The following is a 22,240-nucleotide window of genomic DNA, read 5'->3' on the forward strand; positions in this document are numbered from 1 at the left end:
CGATATGAGCCAAGGCAGAAAGGCCAAAAATATTAGTCCTGTTCAGGGAAGCAGTGAAAATGCAAGCTAGAAAGGCCAATGGGGGCCAAGTCATAAGGTTCCCCAAAGCTTCAATGTTCTGCTTATTCTCTGAAGCCAAGAACCATAGAGATTTGATACCGGGTAGATTTGGGAGAGAAGGGCCTGAAGAATCTTCACATCTCTGCCCGTGTACTTAAAAAGGATGCTGGTGAATAAAGGAGAATAAAGGCCACAATCCAAAGGCCCTAGATGGCGCCGTGTTCACAGGTGGGCAGGAATGGATTGAGCTAGAGGTTTGACCTGGTAAAGAGAAGAACTGCATGTTCTCGAGTCAGTCAGCTGGGGTTCAAATCCTGCATTCAGAACTTACTAATTGTACAAACTCGGCCAAATTATTTAAATGTCCAAACCTCATTTTCCTTGAGAGACAGATGGGAATCATCACAGCATCGTTGCTTAGGGTGCCCACGTGGATTTAAGAGGATGGGGAGGCAGATATACAAAGATTCCAGATGACCCTCAAGGCCACAAATGTTGGTTCTAGAACCTTCCTGGGTGATCTCTAAACTCCCAAGTGACCCTGGAGAGTCTATGAATTTAGAAATATTTTTTCCCCCAAATTTCTTATTCAGTTGAAATAAACATAATGTTGGACAATTTTTTTTTCACATATAAAGACACCACAGGCCAAGTAGATTCTCGTAGCGTAGACGCTTGTCTCTGGGAATTACGGAACCGTTTATGGAAATGGCATTAACCATTTCAGTTCCTCTGAATTGCCATTTAGGGCCCAGAATCGTGTTTAGGAAAGGATGGCTTTCCGTCCCATTATGAGGTGCCTCCAAGTCCTCTTCTTAATCGTAGGATGGTGCCTTGTGAGGGCAGAGCCCTGAGTTAGGGCTCCACCCTGGGCAGTGCTCTTTGTGCTAAAGTGACTACCAGGCAATCCTTTCAAGTATGAAGGCACAACAGGTGCCAGGCTTTCAATGAGAAATATTCTAGGTCGGGCACCTGCCCTTGGGTCCCTGCTAGCTTCTATGGAACTGTATTTAGCAACCTGACTGAACCTTTTCTAATTGTTTTTCAGGTGATCCTCTTAGGTTTTCTCTTTCACAAGGACATTATCTGCAGATGATGTCTGTTTTCTACTGTTGTCTCTCTTATTTGTGTCTCCTGACTTAGAGGCAAGCCCATCAGCGTGATGGTGGTAGTGGACATCTATGGATGGCAGTGGAAAAGCCTAGAGCTTTTCTCCATCTCACACGATGTGGGCATTGAGTTTGGATCCCATGGCACTTTGGCATGGAGCCCGAAGATAACGTGTGTTGATATTTAGGGAAGGCATGAACAAGTGCCTTATCACTGCTCAATAAAAACAGTCTAAGGATGTCTGTCCAATAGGAAATTGTGATATGTCTGTTGAATTCCAAAGAACATTTGCTGTTCAGCTGTTTTCTTAAAAACATAATTCATTTAAAATTAACAAATATCTTGAAGAGTAGTCCTTTTTATCATGTGAGAAAGTAGGAAGAGGACACAGTTTTAAGCCATAATTTACTTGTAATTAAAAGAAAGAAGGGAGACCCAAATTCTTCCTAAACTGTTGGACCAGGTGTGAATTCCTTAATTCCTTCTAACTTGTATGTTTTCTAGGAAACACGCAAACAAACAAATCCAGGATTAATGATAATAACTAGCTACACTGTAACTTTCTGTAAGGCTACAAAAACTATAAAGTGAAGGTCAAATTCACATTGGTTATATTTCTATTCTATTCCTTGGTGTTTTAGAACAATATCTATACTAATGCTGAATAAACTCCTTTCTCCACTCCACTCCGAAATTCTTATATTCCCATTTGAGATAACGTTTTCTTAGTCTCCTGCCTTCAATCATTTTTAAGTGATATGGGGTGGGACTGAAGAATGATACAAAGATTTCTTAAGGATGAGGTAAAACTAATCAAAGATCAAATAGTAAAATCAGTATGGTAGAAGTCATATTTATTGAAAAAAATTAACATCTTTGCTATAAAAGTTGTAACAGGAATATTTACTGAATGTTTATTTTGATGCATGAACTTGAACATTACATACCCAGTACAAGCCAGTATCACTAATTTCCCTTTATTTACATTTTATGAAAACTGTTATGCAGTCCATGTTAAAAGAACTTACGATGGAGAGTTGTAACCTTAGAAAAATAATATTCTTGATAAAGCATTCTCAAGGAGTCCAATCACATTTTCTGCCTCTTCAATAAGGCAAAAGTCCCTGGAATAGCATATAACTTAATTTACAAAATACCATAACTGTTCAGACACATATTCAAGTTTTCTTTTGGTACAATCTTTCCTCACTGTAAAATTCCCTTTTTCTTTTCTTTTTTTTGTTACTAAAACAGGAAGATAGACTTTCAGGAAAATGTCATTTAATGATTTCAGCTATACATCACATACACAACTCTGTAGCCTAGCAACAACCATTGCTACACCATCGTTAACTTTAAATATTTTGTTTGGTGAGCTATTCTGAAACGCAGTGTATTTTAAGATTTTGCCATCACTATGCCTGTGGAATCATTGCCTGGTGCTCACAGGAAGCAGTTCTGTCACGGCAGGGACATTTTCTGTTGGTTGAAGGTACTGGTTCACAATCACATGTCCACACACAAGGGAACGCCACACGGTGTGACGAAGGTCGGGCTCTCCTGGCTCTGCAGAAGCGGCCACTGGACCAGCCCCAGCCTCCTGCCCGCGGACGGCGCGGCCCTGGCCGGTCTCAGAGGGTTTCCTTCCCCGAGGTTCTCGGCTCTTCACGGTTAGGCGGTTTTAATTCCTTCAAAGGCGCACAGCTTCCACCTTTTCTCCAGCGTGGCGCCCACGCCGGTGAACTCCTGCTTGAACATGCGCGGCAGCCTCATCAGAAGCATTTCGATTTCGTTTGCAGATATCTGTGAGAGAGAAGGCAAGTGACTTTTGGAAAAGGAACTCCTCTCACCCCGGAACGGAGGCCAGGGGCTGGGGCGGGGGAGACGCTCTTCCCCCGTGAGACAGACACGCTGCACTTTCCGCTGGGCCCTGCAGGGATGCTCATTTCCAGAGGGAGCAGGAGTGAAGGGCTGGAAGTAATGATCCCCCAGGCCCCCTGAGCAGCTGGCGGGGTGGGGCATGAGACGGGCGTGTGGCAAGGAGGAGGGTTGCCCCAGGGAGGCAGGGATGGCTGTCTTGCCTGCAGCGCGGTGCCCGCCCGCTCATCCCATGATGCGGGGTGGACGGGCCGAAAGGGGGCTCAGCAAATTTATCACCACTCTGGGAAGGCTCCTGGTGCCCTCGTCCTCCGCCTGGAAGGGCAGCGTTTTCACTCTAACTCAGCCAAGAGCAGAGGGTTTGTGGGTGGATTTCTTGCCACCCTAACTTCTTTCCCAGCTTTCTCAGGCATGAGAAGACCACACGGGTTTAGGAATGGAGACTAAACTCCACACCTACAGGAATCAAAGGCTTGGCATGCAGTCGTAAAATCCGGGAGATTTTTTTTTTTAATGCAACTGTTGTACTCTTCCAACTTTTCCTTATTACATGGACTTTACACCAAGAATTCGTTTTACTTTAATACATCAACTACAATCCTGCTCCAACAGTCATTGTTTATGTTTTCCTGAGTTTTTGCCCAAGTCTATAGGTGCATGTGGGGAACTCAGAGAGTGAGGCGGCTAAGATCCTGGAATTTGGGGTCTGGATCTACTATTATTACAAGTTAATTAACCCTAGCAGCAAGACAGTCTCTCAAAGCCTCAGCAAATGGCAATAACATGTCATGCGGATGTTGTGAAGGCTACTGATTTGGCCACACAAATGTTCAATGATTCAGAACTATTATTATTTTTCATGGTATCATCACTCTACGGATACCATTTTAGATTTAACACTATTCAGATTCATTTTCAAAAAAGCCCAACTAGACCAGAAAGTCAAATCGACGGTCCAGTTAATGTTCACATGCAAAAGATTTCATATGATATATCAATCATCCTCAGCCAATGATACAAAACTTTTAATTAAAGAGAGGCCGTCTTGAAAGTTGAAATAAACTGTTTCTAAACTTTTTGGGTGAATTATTTTAAAATCCGAAAGCATTTTCCCATAAAACCATGTCGGAAGGATTATTAGATTCTGGGGTCAAGCCACAAAACCTTATTTAGCAGATTATTAAAAGGCTCATGGCGATTTTGGAAAGTACATTTTCTTTTGAAGGGTGCTCTGCAAAGCTCCTTCCACCAGCATTCTCATTTCATTTTCATGGCATTCCAATGTGCCACAAAGGGCAGATATTACAGTCTAGCTTCATTTCACAGCTGAGAAAACTGAAAGAACTTCAGGAGAGTTAGGTGTTGTGCCAAAGACAGTAGTGGGAAACAGCCCACCGTGTCTGGGGAGAGGCCCTGCACTAGGGTGTTTTAAGAGCTCCAGTGACTGTCCCCTGGTGTGGGGTAGAGAGCAGAGACGTGGTGCTTTCTTTCTAAATCCCAGCCATTGGGGAACCTATTAAAAAAACGATTTCCAGCCTCTTGTCTGGAGACTGAGTCCAGGGTATTGGAGTGTGGCCCAGATAATTTAACAGTGGCCCCAGGTAATTCTCATTATCTGGCACTTCTGGGTTAAGAAGGGAAATTTAAATCAGATAGGCTTGGATTTTAATCTGGGCAGGGCCTTTCACTAACTGTGTGACCTTGGGCAGGTCACTTCAGCTCTGTGGGTCTCAGGTCCTTCATGTATGTTAATAGAAATAATCATCTGTCTCCCAGTGTATTTGTGAGGATTATACATAAAGCCGGACATAGGACCTGCCCCATGGCAAGCTTTCTCTCTCTATATAAATATACATACATATTAGGCAACACTGAAAGAGCAGGACAATCTAATATCAAACCCCTCCGGGTCGGTTAGGAGGCTCTGTGCTCATAAGCCACAGGAGATAAACCCAGAAAGGAACGTGCTCAAGCCATGACTTTCCTTGGCCTTGGAGGAAGGTTTCCGTAAGCTTGTTGAGGTCAAGTTCACAAGTGCCCTTCCTTCCTTAGGAGGAGACTCTGATGTGCCCCTTGGGGCAGTCAGGGGTGCTGCAGGCCCCAGCCTCATCCAAGAGCCTCCCCGGGGTGAGCTGCCCTCCCCCAGGCCAAGCAGAGGCCACAGGGAAGCAGTGGACCCCAGCCATAGCCGGCCCACGTGCTTGTATCCAATGGAACTGTCGCCTCCCTTGGGAACGCCAGGAAGAAGTTCAGTGCTCCTAGTGGGGCAGGAGAGAAAAGGCTGAATTCCTGAGGATAAAATACATATCTGTTCGACAGACAACAGCTGTGTGGGTGACCAGCTGGGCCAGCCCAGGGACGCTAAGAGTTCTGAACGCTCACCCTCTCTCAGAACGTTTTCCTCGCCCGACTCTCGGAAAACACTGTCTCTTTACTTCTCTCGACCGTCTTATAAATAGGGAGGGCCAGAGCCATGAAGGAACCCGTGCGGGAGCCTGGGATGCAGGTGCAGGTTCCATCTTAGCCTCTGTTGCCTCTGGGCCTGCTGCCCCCATACACAGGGGTTGGGAGACTGGGGGGTGGGAACTGGAAATAACAGAGAGGTGGCACCTCTCTGCTCGTGGGTGGGGACCAGGGCAGGGCGGGGTGTGTGTGTCATGTACAGGGAGCCAGGACTCTTCATTCTATTTTTAGAGTGACAACGCCATCCCCACCTCCACACCGAAGATTCCCAACTCAACGGGCTCATCACGTCCACAGGCTAATGCCCGGGGCAGCCTGTGCACCATTCTCAGAGACAGAGGCAGATCACCAGGAGCCCTGGCCGTGTGAGCCCAGGAGCAGCAACAGCGTCTCTTCATGGCGTCGTCTGTCCTGAGCCCAGAGTTCAAGGGCAAAGCAAGCAGACGGCTGCTCACAGCAGGGAGCGGGGGCCTCCAGGTGCTGAGTCTGCTTCGGGAACCAGGCAGCGCAGAAGCTCTTCTCCGCCCTGTTATCTCCTTAAATAAGCACACAGACCCTACCCTCGCTGGAAGAAAGCAGTGTAGATGCCAAAGAAGGGGATTCTAGCCACGGGATGACGGTTAACCAGCTCTACCCTCTTGTCTAAGTCTCTTAACTCCCGGAAAAGTGCTGTATGCTCTCAGGACTTGACTGTGAGCGGATCTTTGGGCAAGTCATTTAAAATTCATCTGTCCTCTGGGTTTTGTGGCAATATTCTCAAAATGAGAGAATGGGACAGGGTGTGTGCCCACGTTAAAGCATGAAACAGAGGGCAAACAGCACTTAGCAGTTGCTGAGTTCCTAGGGCTTTTCAAATTATCAACTCATTTAATCCCCAAGATAACCTATAAAGCCCACTTTATAGAAGGTGAGATTGAGGCACAGAGAAGTTGCCTGAGGCCACACAGCTAAGAAGTTGTGAAGTCCTCGTGGTTACTTGGTTTGGATGGTCAATTAGCCTCAGAGTATGAAAGAGCCAGAAGTATCTCTAACGGGAAATAATCTCCTCAAAGTTAACTCTAAGTTGCTGTTGATGGTGAAAAGTGACAGCCTGATTCTGCCATAAAGATAGACACGTCGTGGGCAAGATGTGTCACAATTAGGGAATGAACCTCTTTGAAAGAAATCTTTTTTTATTTCCTATTTCCTTACGAGACGTGCAGCTAACTTCTAGAAAATTTCCTTACAGACGTTTCTATCTCATGCCAGAAAGAAAGGTAAAGGAGAAATTGGTTTCAGGTTAGTTTGGTGGCTTTTGACCCTCCCTCGACAAAATAGCTTTTATAACATGTTACATTTTGGGATTTTCCGCTTAAAATGGAAGAGAAAATGTTTTTCCTTCCTTTTCAAGCTGCGTCAAGAGTTCCTTTACAAATATCTTCATTTAGTTTAATCCTGGTTTCTTCTCCTCCTTATAATTATAAATAATGTGTGCGCTCCTGTCATTTTGCCTCCACGATATCCTTTCTCTTCCTACCAATAATTTCCCGGTCTTGTGGGCAGGCAGAGGTGTGACGTCATCGCAGGAAACAAAGCAGCCAGCCCCCGCCCTGAGCAGAGTGGGAGTTCTCCCTTTCCACACGCAGGCCTCCCTTCCCCAGTCATGCCCCAGGTGAGGGGTCCTCTCGAGCTGGCTGGGGGGCGGTGGGCGGGAAGGGGCCAGGGCTCCTGCGGGAACCAGGCCTGCCTCCAGGCTCCGCTTTCCCTCTCTCACCAGGACAGCCGAAGCGTCAGGGGCACGTGGGTGGGAGCCTTCAGAGCAGGACTATGGGACAGGCGCTGGGAAATCTCATTTTCCCACACATTGTCTATCGAGTGCTCTAGAAAGTGGGAAAGATTGTCATAAACCTGGTGCTTTTATTATCCTTGGACCAGCTGGCCTTTGTTCCAAGAAATGGGCAGTCTGTGTGTTTTCAATCCTGTGGCTTCTCCCACGTCTTTTTTTTTTTTTTTTACTTTTTCATGGTTTTTTCCAAAGTGTTTTTATTTTATTATCATCCTTAAGCCCTCCTTCCCCTTATGACTTAAGTTCTATTATTATCTCTGGAGAATTATCTGTAATCCCAATTAAAAGTCTCATAATCAGTGAAATCCTCCCCTGCCCCCATTTTTTTTGCCCAGAGGAGAGGCAATAAATGTTATAAACAGAAATTTTTCTCATCAGAGGAAATTGCTATGTAAAGGAGGGATTTCTTCTAATGGAGAGCTACTTTCTAAATCCAATTTAATTGTATTACTTCCAGTGTAATACAGATGATATGACTCTCTTTTCCCACCTCTATATGTTTAAAATCCTCAAAGTCTAAAACTTCACTCTTTTAGGAAGGATCGAGCTGCTGCAGTAATATTACTAACAAAAACAAAAGCTGGAAAGGAGGCTAGGCTCCGGGTAACAAGGGGTCTGTGCGGAATGAACCCGGCAGGTCTGCTTGGTTTACCTTTTGATTTGCTGATGCAGCCCGAGCCCACCGCGCCAGCGCCCGCCCCAGCGGGCCTCCCGCACGTGCACAGGGAAGCCAGCAGAGCATACATCGGCTTCATTATCGAGGCGTTTGGCCCGATACCCCCTATCCACCAGGCAAGGGAAGCCAAGGGAAGAGGGGCGCTTGTGAGGCACCGCAACGACAGCCGGCACAGGCTACGCCGGGGCTGGAGCTCAGGGAAGCCAGTGCACGTCCGGATCCCCTTCGCAGCGTGAGCGGGCTCTCCCTGCAGCGCACATTCGAGGCTGCTTGGTCTGGGTGCCCTTGGGCAGAGCACGGCCTGCACCCAGGCACCTTGCTGTTGATGTGTGCAGAGTGAAGTACAGAATGTAGGTGGGGAGGGAGGAAAGAGAGGGAAGGAGGAAGCAAGCAAAGGAGGAAAAAGGAAAGAAGGTAAACGCAAGTAAGGAGTTAGAAGGAGAGAAGGCAAGAAGTGGGAGGAGGAGGAAGAAGGAGAGAGGGAGGGAGGGAAGGAGAGGGGAGGAGAAGAGGAAGACAAATAGAAGGAAAGAACTGGCAGGAGAAAAGGAAGAATCTGGAAGGAAAATGAGGGGAAGAAAGGAAGGCACAAAGGACGGAAGGGGAGAAAGGGAAGAGACAAGTCCATGCCAGCAGAAACACCCCAGAGGGGACCCCAGAACGAGCTCAGGCTCCAGGACGCCCACCGCTCACCACCTCCCTCCCAGATCTCGTCCTTCTCTAACTCCTGTTTCAGGAAATAGCTGCACTGCCCAACTCAGACCTTCTCTGACTCTAAAGTTATTTTCCAAATGTTTTACCATTTCCCCAACTAGGCTCCCGGCAAGCATTTGGGAGGCAGCGCTGCTTTTCCGATGGCCTTAGCGCTCTGGCCAGCCCTGCTCCTCCCTGGGCCGAGGGGAGTGCTGCTGAGAATTACTGAAGCCGAGCAGCTGTGGGCCCCTGGGAACCTTTTAAGGGTCTACACTGTTGGGGGGCATCTTCCTTTTTGCTTGTTATGCAGCCAAATGGAGAGTCCTGTTCCTCCACTGTCATCGCACAGGCCACTGAGAGGTGTTGTAGCAGCTAAACACCGTAATCGTGATGGCCGTCTAAGCCATTCCTCGCTGACCCACTCAGCGCACTCTGACCGGCGGCTTTTCAGGTGAGCGGCAGAATACTCGGACTCTGAGCGATTATTCAGGTGGGCAATCTTACAAATACCACCCAGACTGTGTCACCCACCCTTGCCTCCCAGCTGTAGCCTGGGGAAGAGCTAGAGGATGCTATCCAGCTGAGGTGGGCATTGACTCTCCTTGGGATGGACAGGATGCTCTGATTTCGTGTTTCCAGAGGCAAGTTTTTAGTAGAGAAAGGCAAATGGCTTGGTCTCCTAGTGGAAATCCACACCTGCCTGTGAGCGCCCGAGCAGGCACCAAAGCTGGGGCCAGGCCAAAATGGCAGGTCTTTCTATACCAGGCGTTTTACCCATTTTTGTTCCACAGACCCCTTTGCCAGTCAGGTGAAAACCAGGGACCCCTTACTAAGTTCAACACTATTTATTTAGTAAATACATCACACCCGCACCGACATGTCCCCACGAGGATAATGTGTTTCTGAATTTTCAGTTCAGGCTCACGGACCTTCTGCCATCTTTCTGTGGACCCCCTGGGGGTCTGTGGACCCTGGTTGAGCGGCCCTGCTCTAGCCCCTCCAATCTCTGGGGCCACAGCACGTCCAGTCTGGTTTTCAGAGGCCTCGGGAGGCGGCTGCAGTTACATAGAAGGGGCAGCTGAACATGCCTGGAGAACGTGGGCCTCGGGCTCCTAAAGAGCGTACATGCTGGGGGAAGACCAGAGAGGACCCTCCTGTTGACTTAGGTACAACAGGAAATGTTCACCTGCTAACGCCCAGCGAACTCGCATGCCACCTCTGTGCTGTCGGGGCTCAGCAGACGATGGGCTCTTGGCTGGAGTGGGAGATTCTACGGGTCCATCAGGAGCCATTTTCAAGGTAGTGTTGCTTAGCGTAGAGTCCACCTGTCTGAGCCCAGGGCACAGCAGAGGCTTCAGAAGGCCATCTTTCCCTCCTCCTCCTTGCCCTGCCTTCCCCTGCGGCAATCTTTCTGACTTTGTCATTTGTTTCTAATACAGGGGAAGTGGACGAATAAGAATGGGTGGTTTAGAAGAGGCTGATGAGAGAAAAATATGCAGAGAGTCATTCTCCAGAGTTGGGATAATATTTAACTGGAAAATGGCCTATTACGGGGCTGCATGGTTTTACGGAGCCATGTGCAATTTAGATGCACAGAATAAATTAATTTCTGTCTCTCCTTCCCATCCTAATCATTCTTACAGCCCTACGTGGCCTTTGAGGAAATCCAAATAAAGCCGCTGCAGCACAGGGCTGGGGCCGCTCCCGCTTTCCTTGCTCTCCTGGGCCCAGAGGCCCACGGAGCCTAAATGTAATTTTACAACAACGTGGTAACAGTGATGCTGTCCAATCACAAATAAATTGTGTTGCTCTAAGTGGAATTTTTAAAAAGCCATCTTACTAGGATCAGAAACCGCCTGTGTTGGAGAAGCAGGGCAGAATCCGCTGCCTTAACGTGACATTAAGCAAAACTCTGGGAGGACCCCGGCATCACGGTTCGCTCTGATTAACTGGCAGCGGGCGCCCAGGCCGACTGCCCCGATGACCCTCAGCTTCCAAGGGCTGCCTGCAGCCTGAGGATTTTGAGGCTTTTGCCAACAGATGCAGGGACAAGGCCCTGGTGGATTCTTAGAGGGCAAGACCTCTCATTATTTTGTTTTCTGCTTTAAAGCCCCTAGGAGATGGAATTCTAATATAGGGCAATAATTTGCTGCCTGGATTAAAAAGTCAAAGTAGCCTCTCGGTCTAACTGGGACGCCAAAATAAAGAAATAAATAATAAAAAATACACGGTCTCATCCCTGCCACTCACCAGTTTTGTTCAGAACACTTTTCAGATATATTTTTAGCCCAGGCACAAGGAAAACTGGACAGCTCTAGAGGGCATTTCGTTCAGGAGATAGAGGGCTTTTGTGTGTGTGTGTGTTTGTGTGTGTAGACCTGTGTCCTTCCTCCATATGGGCAATACTTTCTTCATCTTCTAGAATTAAAGTATCCATCTGTCATGAGATGGGGTCCTCCTGACTGAATCCCTTCCTGAGAGGCACTTCACCTAGTGGCCAGAGACAAGGCGTGTGAACGCTGTCATAGGGGCTGTGCAGGGAGACGACACAAATCTCCTCCGAGGAAAGGGGTGATGGATGCGCCATCCTGAGAGTAAGAATAGAGCAAGAACTTCCACCAAGATAGAGCGATTCGTTCAACCAGCCCCAGGGGGTGGGGATGGGGGCGGGCTGATGGCGTTCTCTCCAGCATGCTCTCTCTCTCTCTCTCTCTCTCTCTCTCTCTCTCTCTCTCTCACACACACACACACACACACACACACACACACGCTTCACATTTACAACCTCGCGATGGAGCAGAAGAGACAAGTCCTGGAATTCTTAGATAAATAACACATGAACTCTTTGGGCACTTCAGCTCATTCTGGAGAAACAGCTGCCTCTCAACAAAGGCTTCCCACTTGGGATTTCCAGAGAGGGGAGGAGAGAAACGTCAACTCTACAAGGAGAGGATAATGGCAACAGTAGGAGCCGTTTCCTGAGGGCTCCCTCTGTGCCAGACACGTGGGCGCAAGCAGTAGTTCCTTCAACTCGCCGGGCTAAGGTAGCGCGGATTCCAAGGAGAACGCTGTTGGTGAAGGTGAAAACAAAGAAACCCCTCACAGCTTTAGTACAACAAAGGGACATTGTATAACACACCCTCCTCATCTGAGTTACCTCGAGCATTTTCTGTGGCCGCCCTCTGCGCTGAGGGGAGCCACAGCAAAGACAAGCCTTGATCGAGACTCTCTCAGTCTCCTAAATCATTCGCCTTGCCCTGAGGTTCCCTAGCAGTGGCGGCGAGAGAAACACGGGCATGAATCTCTGGCTGAAAAATACTTCTTGTTCCACATGACTTTTCTCCAAGAGGGGCATCAAGTCCATTTAAAAGGTCAAGCAGTTCTGGGATCAGGTACTGGCAAGAGCACTTGAATCGATCTAAGGACACGGTGATCATTTAATCACCACCCCCCCTGAAGACTTAGCAGGACTGACATGTCTGTGCCAGGGTCACAGAACTGCAGGCTGGGGGTCTGGTCCCTGCCAAGCCCTAGCTCTCGTGTTCTGTAGAGGAGGCGCTTTCTTATGCCCACTGTCCCTCCCGGCGGGGGTGTGCCGAGCTCCTCCGAACAGCGCCGGCTTCCCAGGTTTGCTCCCGTCCCCATCCTCATGCTGGGGTCCCCCGGCAGCGCTGGTCAGCGCCCTCACTGGATTCTGACAGGGGCCTCTCAGTTCACGCATGTTTGACACATAAATCGAGCTCTTCCTGTTGCCTCTCTTCTGGCGCGCAGATACCGTAAGGGGCCTAGAAGAGCGCTCCTTTGCAGGTAGAAAAACCGAGCCTCAGTGACTGGAGGAGGGCTCCTCCACGGAGGGGCACGCCCCGAGACTGGCTGCGCAGCGCTGTCCCCTTCAGGAACGATGCCGAGAGACCCGTCAGACCTCCAGTGATCTGAGGCCATTTTCCCTCTATGGTGTGAACCCCTAACACAGACTCCTAAGAGAACGTGGCCTGAGCACCCTGCGCGGATTTCTCCCTTGTTTCCAGAACTTTCCAGCCGACCTGCCATTTTAAATCCTCTCTCCACTTTTCTAGGGACATTAGCATCCGCTGAAAGGCACTGCCTTTTTAGGTAGCTGCTTTTCTTTCTACAAAGAAAGATCGAGTCACGAGAGAACAGAGAGAACAGCCGTCTGTCAGAAACTGGGGAGCTTGTGAGGGAGAGGAGCTTTGCTGTCTCTAACACAGTCCACCCGCAGGCAGCCCACCAGGCTGGAGAAAAACAATTTACCTTGGAGTCCAGCTGCTGCATGTAGGACCAAAGGTATTCGATGTTGGCTCCGAAAGGATGGACGTGAAGAAACGTGGATATAATGCCTGAATTAAAGAGACAAATGTTGTAAATTGCTTAGAGGGTGAGAAGCGTCTCTGTCACATCACGCCCTCTCCCCCCAGGGACTGTCTGTCAGGGTGAGTTACAGTCCTGCCTTTTCTAACAGCACTCGGCAAACCTTAGATAACAGCACACCCGGCAGACAGTAACAGTAACGCGCAAACGCTTTATCTCCTGGAATGATAGTAGTTAGCCAAGCTAGACTCCCAGACAATCTACAGGAGAATAAAAGGTATTGCTAAACAAAGACGCCGGGAAGCATTTCAACTATCAATTTTATGCTTGATTTACCAATATACAAGTGCAGTTATTGGAGGGCTAACATTATGTCTTTTCTTTCCCTCAGTGGACTGTGCAGTGTGAAAATGCCTCACGCAGCTGTGTCTGGTGAAACCACGCTGCCTCAGATTTTCCTGATAATTACAGTGGCTACTTATGAGAAGTGTTTAATCCATACCTCCCTAACTGCCAACGAAGGAGGCCCAAATCCTTCCTGAAACATTTGCTGTCTCGCCCGAGTTGTTGTTGCTGGTTGCAGGGAGCCAGCTCGTGCCTCCTCCCCCCTGTTGTAATTTACGGGATCAGATTGAGAGGTCTGGGAATGAATGGTTTGGCTGGAGTCTGGTTATAAATCAGAAGGCTTTTCCATCGTGAAAATCGGCTGTCAACATTGTACTGACGGATGCAAAGTGGGGTGTTGGTGTCAGGGCTGAAATAAAAAACATTATCTTCCTACCCTTTCTGCGCCTTGATGCAAAAGCAAAATGTGAAACAAAGGCCGGCACCTCTGAACTGTGTGCCATCTGCTCAGGCTTCGTGTCCAGACGGATGCTCTCGGTTCTCTCTCTCTTTTCGTCCTTAACACGGTTTATTTTCAGAGACTTGTTAGATTGCAGGAAAGTTACATCCAAAGTATACGGGTTCCCATATACTCCCCCCCCCCTTTTTCCCTAGTAATAACATCTTATTATTAATGTGCGGTGCATTTGTTACAATGGATGGATTTGGCTCTCTTTTAGAACTGGTGTTGAAATGAATGAAATCTGAGGATAATCCCTCGCATTCTGTTCTCTGCGATGCAACGCACTCAGGGCGAGCAGCCGTCCTGCTCTAGGGCACCCTGTGATGTGCAGGACGACCTTGGGTTCACCTGGGAGAGAGTTGCAGTGCTCGCCCCTGCTCTCTGCCTCCTGGGTGGTGCTCGGGGCACTCCAGAAACAGGGCTGATTTAAAGAAAAATTTGCCCTTTATCCTAAGGTCAAGATAGCAGCTCTCAAAGGCCTATCCTCAGACAACTGCTTTTATGAAGTTTCTTTTTTTTATTGGTTCACAGTGAAATGAGGAAGAGAGAGGTAATTTATTGCATTTTTCCATACAGCTAAAAATCTCAGTTTTCAGAGACTGATTTGTTTTTTCCAAGATATAAAGAGCAACCATTTTACTCTGAGATTATGTCCTTCCTATTTTTTTTGTGTGTGTGTGATGTTGTTAGTCCAATGTCCCTTTCTTTTATGAAATAATGGTGATGGTAGAAGGTAATGAAGTTAGTTTTAATACTGTTAAGTGGCAAAATAGACATTTTTAATATACTTAAGTGGCACCGTGTTGTTCCCCCACCCTTCCGCCCCTTTGTCTATTTTTTAATTTTATAGCCCTGGCAACTACTGCCCTGTAGCTGCAATGCTCATATCTGGTAAGGTGGCCTTGCAAGTGATTTTATCACCGGTTAGAGTGAAAATAGAGAAGCTTTTGTATGGTTTACTTAAAAAAAAATTAGAAGTGCTTTAAAAATATCACTTTTCACTTGTGTTTCTTAAGTTGGAGGGAAGGGGAGAATCATGACTGTGTGCAGGGATTCGGCTCCGTCTCAGGCGCTGAAGGGGCTCTGCGGTCCCAGGGCTGAGGACACGTGGGACGGGCCCACCACGTTCTGCAGCCGCCTCCTCCCCTGCCTATACCTGGGAGGGGGAAAGGACTGGCCAGCTTCCTCCCTGGGGGCAGCTGACCTCTCAAGGGAGCAGCTTTTTCTTCTCCTGTCCCCAAGGGTGCTCACAGAGAAGCGGGAAGCAGGGGGAGGAGAAAACGCTCCTAGAAAATGACTTGCAGACATTGGAGGGGTGCTGCAAGAGGGGAGCCCAGCATTCCCTTCCTTAGGCAGCAGACTTACTGATCTGGCCTTGAGTCTACCCAAGGTCAGGGAAGAGATGGAGGGGCAGAGCTGAGACGGGAAGCCCATGGCTCCAGTCTTTGGGGTGACAAAGATGTTTCCCGTGGGGCAAGTAGGCACCTCAGAGGGTAGAGGGCTACTGTAGTCTTAAGAGTTAACCAGGGCAGCGGATGTGGCTGAAGTGATTGGGCTCCCGCCTACCACACGGGAGGTCTGTGGTTTGGTTCCTGGTGCCTCCTAAAGAAGACAGTGAGCTGGCATGATGGGCAAGCATGGCAAGCTGACACAACAAGATGACACACGTGAGAAACAAGAAGAAAAACATGATGACAGGCACAGCAAAGCAGGGAGCAGAGGTTCCCAGTGTCTCCTAAAGAGGACGAGCAGGACAGAGAGCTGACGCGACAGGCAAGCTGATGCAACAAGAGACACAAGAGGAAAAACAAAATGAGAGACACAACAAAGCAGGGCATGGCAGTGGCTTAAGCAACGAGGCACCTCCCTCCCACATCAGAGGTCCCAGATTTGGTTCCCTGTACCTCCTAAAGAAAAAAAGACGACGAACAGACACAGCAAGTGCAAACAATGAGGGGGTAGGGAGAGATAAATAAAATAAATCTTTAAAAAAAAAAGAGAGAGAGAGTATAAACCACTCCGGGCCCCGAGCAGAGAGAGAGAAACAACACTTTTCACATCCGTGTGGCACTGGACTGAGACGTCCCATCTCCTGGATAACCCAGAGCTTCTCCTGTAAACGCCCATGGGAGCGTGGTGTGAATTTAAACACAGCAAAAAAACATCTTTTGTCCTGGGAGAAGTAGTGCTGAAACAGGACATTTAGAGGATTCCAGAAACAGAAGGACCTGGAGTGGCCACTTTGGGTGCCTCCGCGATGCTGACATCCTTCTGTATACAGCACTGCTCCTGTCCTTCAGCCCCAAACCTGGGCCCTGGGCCCTGAAGCCCTGGCCTGGGCCCTGAAGAGCTCTGCCCTTTGCCTGTGGGTGTTGGGGGTTGGTAGTGGAATCCTAGTACACATGACCAGTGAATGTACATTGATGCAGTATAACCTCTAGAGCTGAGACTAGCCACTGTGCTCGTTTAAAACTTCTCTTACTCTATTACTGATGAACGGGGATTGATAAGAACCCTAATTCCTGCCAGCACTAACAGATGACGTGGGAACACTCAGCAAGCAGGGAGCTCTGGGGGCCCTGGCCCTATCCTAGGCGTGGATTAGAAGGGCAGAGCACCTTGGATGTTTGGGGTAGGAGAAACTTTCGCTGAAGCTGTTTTGCTTATATAACTGTGGGAAAATGCTCCCAAGCACCTGGTGAAATCTGGGTCTCCCATGGAACCACACGGGGCCAGTTGTCAGTGGGCAGCTGTGGGATGGTGAAGCATTTATGGGGAGTGGGGAAAGGCAAGCCTATGGGTGGCTGGTAGAGGACTGATCAGACACCTGTGGTCTGGGTTGATGGGTTCCAGCATTCTGTGATGCTAAGAAGCTTTCATTTTTCCCAAGAGCAATATGCGCCATTTCTTTGATGAACATACGATCTGATATTGTATGGTTGGTTAGTTTTGGTTTTAATATCTGACTATGAGTCTGGGCCTTTCAATGAATTGTTCCTGGGAATGAAATGTGCTTAATAACACCTTTATTTATCCAACAAAACCCTATGCATCCTTTAGGCCCAACTCAATTGTCCTTTCTTCCGATAAAGCATTTGTGGCTGAGGTAGTCCATTCTCTGTGTTTCTGCTTTAACACGAATCACATTTTATTGAAACGAACTGCTTTCTTTCTCCCTCGTCTATGAATTTCTTGAGGGAAGAGGTCATATCACAATCAGCTAATGCAGGTCTTGGCACACATCAGGAGAGTATTTCTCAAGACATGTTCCCAGAAGAGCCTGCTTCAGAATCACCTCGAATGTTAGTAAAAATGAGCAGACTCTCTGTGTGTGGGGCCAGTGATTCAGCCTTTTAAACAGGCAGCCCAGATGATCTTTTGGCACATTCAAGGTTGGCAAATCTTAGAGCAGACTCTTGACAAACGTTTGCTGATTTATTGATGGGGATGTTTGTGCCTTGGAAGTAAGATTTAGGTCAGGGATTCATTCTTTATTGTCTCTGGCTTTCGGAGAGGCACACACTCCCCAGATCCCTCTTCTCAGGTACAATGTAAACACAGCCTTAGTGCCCATCACTGGAAACAATAAGAAGTTCCCACTCAGTCTTTAAATGTTTTTCTTTACATTCCATTGATCTGCTTCCTAATATTCATATATATTTGGGGGAAGAATTCAATTCAGAGATATAAGTTAGTCGTACACGTGTGTGAGACAGTGACCATGATGGACATGGCGGGGGTGGAGGGAGAGTTTGAAGTAGAGAAACACCTTGGTGGCCTGTAAAATGTATATCCTCATCTGTAGAGATGTCAGGATGATTTATCAGGAAGTTTGCGTGATCATTAAGAATTTGAAAACAATTCTCAGGGAACCTGGGAGGTTCTGAAGAACAGCTACTTTAAAACAATTCTATGTGTACTGGCAGTGGTTGTCTATATCTGGATGGGATTACATGATGCCTGGGATTGGGAGGATGTCAACCATAGATGCTGAGACCAGAAAGCTATTGTGTTAGTATGAAAAAGCAAGAGAAGATGGCATGATGTGGACCTAGTATTATATTGTCAAACATCTTCTCAGAGATATTAACTTATCAGTACCCAGTGGTTTCCAGCCAAACACAGCTCTTCCAAGGCTCTGGTCTTAAATAAAAACGGGTTTGAGTCTTTATATCCTACACAACTCTAATGTATGCCAAATCTAACATTTGGGCCATATGTGAAATGAAATAAGAATTCTGGCATTAATGCTGATCAATGTCAAGCTGACCTAAGATGTGATTACTACAGAACTGTGAGACAAAACGTTACCCTGAAATGCCCTGTACAAATCTATTTCTTTCAGTCCAATTATATGTCAACCTGTCTTCACAAGGATTGATTGCAAAATAAATAACCCCCAAATCACAATGAAATAATTTCTAAGACTTTCTTTTCTTGAATTGGAAGACAGCACTCAATCCCCATTGACTGACAATAACAAATTTGGCTGAATAGTGGGGCTCCCAAATGACTCTGGGTCCAAATCTGCAATAGTTATCAATGATATCATACTGATCTTGTAGAACAGATACCCACCTTATTTGCCTTGAAAGAAGGTTGAGTGATGCTTTTATAAAAAGGTCATGGGAATATCTGGAAAGAATCCATAGTTTGCCCAGATAAATCAGTATCACAAATAACCAGGATTGTTTAGGAAGTTCTAGCCTCAATTTTATCTTCTCCATAGATGGAATCCATTTAAATAGCTTATTTCTCTTTCCCTTTCTCTTCCAGGCAATCAAGATTTGTGCCAAGTGCATTTCTTATATACCATTCATGTACCCCAAGAAGGTGTGGGGTCATCTGAATGTATTGGCATGTAGCATACACCATGGACGCCAGACGTGATGAAGATTTTGCTAATGAGTATTTTTACGTGGAGACAGATGTGTTGCTGTGTTCCTGGCCTGCTAGGCTGGGTTTGATCCCATTTTGTCCTCTGCAGAGATTTAATTTTTCCAAGGGAATATTGCAGAGAGACTGTCAAGTGTATTTCTGACCCTTTCAAATGTATCAGGGGACTCTCCACATCATTCAACCAGCAGCAACTCTTCAGAACAGTCATTGTCCTGCCCCCACAAACTCCTTTCTCTTTCTAGTCTGGCCCAGGGCAGTTTTGGACCCATAAGCTGCCCCTGTCATAGTCCTTATCTGGATTCCAGAAACTTCTGAAGAGGTCTTTATGGCCCCTCAATTCAGGTACTGACTAAGTATAAACTGAATTTGGCCCAAATTCAATTAGCAGAGAGACACATGTAAAGGCAGGGATTAACCACAGCCTTTGGCAGGGTCCATGTCACCAATTTGGGTAACCGTTCTCCACCATGGCGTTCTGTTGGAAGATCTCTCTCTGACTACAAAAAGAGTGTAAGTGCATGAGTATTCTGGGGGTGGGTTTGAGCAGAAAGTTATATTGGTAGTCCAACTTTCAGAAGGTGGAGTAAGATAAAAAATGGAGAAAAAATGAAGAACTGAAGGGAAAAGTTAAATTCCTAGGTTATAGTAATCAAAATCATAAATCTCCAGCCTTCCTTCTACCTAAACATTTTCATATATTGATTCAAAATGAGTATTACCCATATTTCCATTTGCACAATTTGCACAACGCTGAACTTTAAATGCTACCACTGGTAGAATAGTTCAAAAGACCAACAGTGAGGATGAAAGTCCTGTAAGATTCAGAGTTGGCTATGCCTTTTTTTTTTCTTTAATTGAAGATCCTTCACTTACAAATATTTTTTTGTTTCTAATACACTTGAATTAGCCCATTTTTTTCTAGTACTAAAGACCTCAGCAGAGGTGGCATGTTTTAAATGTAACTTTCCCATCTACTCTCATTAACCTGCAGTGTGTAAAGCATGTCATTTTTAAAATTGTGAGGTAGCTGATTGGAAAACCATGTAAATACATATACATAAAAATGTATATGATTTAATAACTATTAAGAAGATGTGTAGATGAACTATGTTCTCCAAATAGAGCATAGAAAGGGAAGCAATCAGTATTGAGAGGACAGAAAGTACCATACAGAAAGAAGAGACCCTTTCCTGCTCTTTTTAACCTTCAAGTGGTCTGTATTATTTAGACTTAAATAAAGAGGGCAAGTTTATTGCAGATGGTTATGTGCTTTGTTTATACCCTGAAAGTATATTGGTTGAGAGCACACATTTGTCATGCTGAGTGGAAGAGAAACAGTTGTCAGTGTTTGACACATTTTCCAGTAGAAGAAAAATCCAGTTACCAACTACACATGGGTTCATTTTGGGTTCCTGGAACTGATAGCAGATCAGCATGTCTTATGAGACTTGTGCATGGCATGTTATTACAGCTGTATATCATCAGAGAGAGAAAAAATAATTGGTTTTCCTTGGAGTATCTCTAAGTTGATGTCATATTCAATAACCGTGTTGTTGAAAAATCTATATATGATGGATGAAGTTTGGACTATCTTTTGAATTTAATTCTTTCTGTGCCAGCTTCAAGAGGCCCTGGTGTACCTATCATTTTGAGGTGAGCACAGGCAGTATTTAGAAAGTGCAACCAGGTACTACTCCTGCCCGATAACTAACCATGGAAAAACAGACCCAATGGCCTCATTCTTCCCTCTTCACCATGCCATGCAGGAGCCAGTGTCACCTTGGAGCCCAACTCTGGGGTCAGTGCCAAGGCATGGCTAGAATCAATGCCGTGATCACAGAGCGAGGAGAGGAGCATCCTTTTCTCTGGATTTGAGGGCTGGAAAGCCTTCAATACACAGGCTTCTAAGGTGGGGTCCCAGCGCAACCTCATCAAGAACTCTTCCTTATGAGAATAAGTCTGACTTCTGGATCTGCTGCTAATAACTATAGAAAGAGAATATTTAGAGCTCTGTCTTTGATCCAGCCAGACCAAGGAAAGGCCAATCTTAATGTATTTCGAGAGGGAGATGCATATTTTCAGGGGAAGAGCAAATTGCTCCCTTCTACTCTCCCCATCCTTAGTGACCAGCTTGTTTTATTTATCTTGGATAAATGGGTCCAAACGTGGGTGGGGTGGCTTGGATTAGAGTAGTTCCAGGAGCATGGACGCCCTTCACAATCAGCCACGCAGGTCTGGTCTTGGGACTCACCTCAGTGCTTAGCCTCAGGTAACAGGCTTAGAAGTTAGTCTCAGGGTTCAAGACTCCTCTTGGACATGGGGCTCTGGCTTGGTTTGAGACTACTGGACTGCACCCAACCTGGCAAGTGTGTGTCCAGGTTTTAAAATTCAGATTTGTAATATATGAGCTAAAAATTCATCTGTCTGTTTGAACTTAGTTTAATGTCAGACAACCAACTAGTACATGGTTAAAGAACAACAAAATTCCCAGTAGTTTGCGCTCCACTGATTTGAAATGTACATAATATAATCTTAACAAAACCCCTGTAGGTGAATCACTTAAATATTTTAAAAGTGAATTTCCTGAGAATTATTTAAGAGAACAGATGAGGAAAACAGAATTTCCTTACCTATTAGCAGAGCTTCTTTCTCTGATTTTAAACCTTGGCTTCTTTTCTCTATATTGTTCTCTCGGTCTTGGTTGACCAATGCAACTGTCAACACATTGATTTCCTACAAGGTTAAAAAACAAAAACCACATATGTGCATTTCAATAAAACCAACCATGTCTCTTACACTCTATAAAAAGGCATCAGTTCCATTTATAACTGAGGACCAACTCTTTTAAATAATTGATGTATTTGCCCAACAGTAGAAAAGTAATTCTAAAACTTGATTCCTAGCTACTCTTACCAGCAAACCTAGTAACTCTGAATGAGTGGCATATTTGGCAAAAATTATCTTATATTTTTGCCCATGTTTTGATTAAACTCTGTTAGCAAAACTATATTTAACTATAGCTGATGCTACTTTAACATGTTTTATTTCAAATATACATGGAGATTTTTCTAGAAAAGCACACAACAGACTGATTTATAGTACTATGCTAGTTATTTGTGTGAGTGTGTAGGAAACAGGCCTATTGGGCAGGTGAGATAGAATTGTTGTTAAGAATGTTTAAGTTGAGTGGGCATGGATTCTCAAACACAACTGCTAAAGGTAGATAAAGCAAAGGTTGGAAATTCTTTTCTTCAGAAACTAAAAAATGAAAAAGTATTCAACAAACCAATAACCTACAGAATATTGGAGCTAGACTATTTTCAGTTCTTTCTATAGCCTTGTAAATTTAAAAACAGAGACAAAGACTTAACTCAAAAGCTCACAGACTTGATATTGGGACTAAAATTAGAAAGTGATTTTAGTAGAAAATCAAATTTAATGATCAGAGAACTGTATATAG

General features: G+C 46.1%; 1 protein-coding gene across 2 annotated transcripts in view; it reads right to left on the reverse strand.

Annotated features, from left to right (window-relative positions):
- Positions 1–2,007: 2,007 nt before the first annotated feature.
- Positions 2,008–22,240, reverse strand: part of ENOX1 (ecto-NOX disulfide-thiol exchanger 1) — a 564,686-nt gene continuing 544,453 nt past the window's right edge. For both annotated transcript variants that reach the window (XM_058276646.2, XM_058276648.2), the window contains 3 exons: positions 21,411–21,513; positions 12,978–13,063; positions 2,008–2,973 (listed from right to left, as the gene is read on the reverse strand). In XM_058276646.2, the coding sequence (XP_058132629.2) occupies positions 2,842–2,973; positions 12,978–13,063; positions 21,411–21,513 (321 nt within the window). In that variant the 3' untranslated portion in view covers positions 2,008–2,841. The remainder of the gene's footprint in view (positions 2,974–12,977; positions 13,064–21,410; positions 21,514–22,240) is intronic.

This window comes from Dasypus novemcinctus, chromosome 15, assembly GCF_030445035.2.
Source record: "Dasypus novemcinctus isolate mDasNov1 chromosome 15, mDasNov1.1.hap2, whole genome shotgun sequence".
Lineage (NCBI taxonomy): Eukaryota > Metazoa > Chordata > Mammalia > Cingulata > Dasypodidae > Dasypus > Dasypus novemcinctus.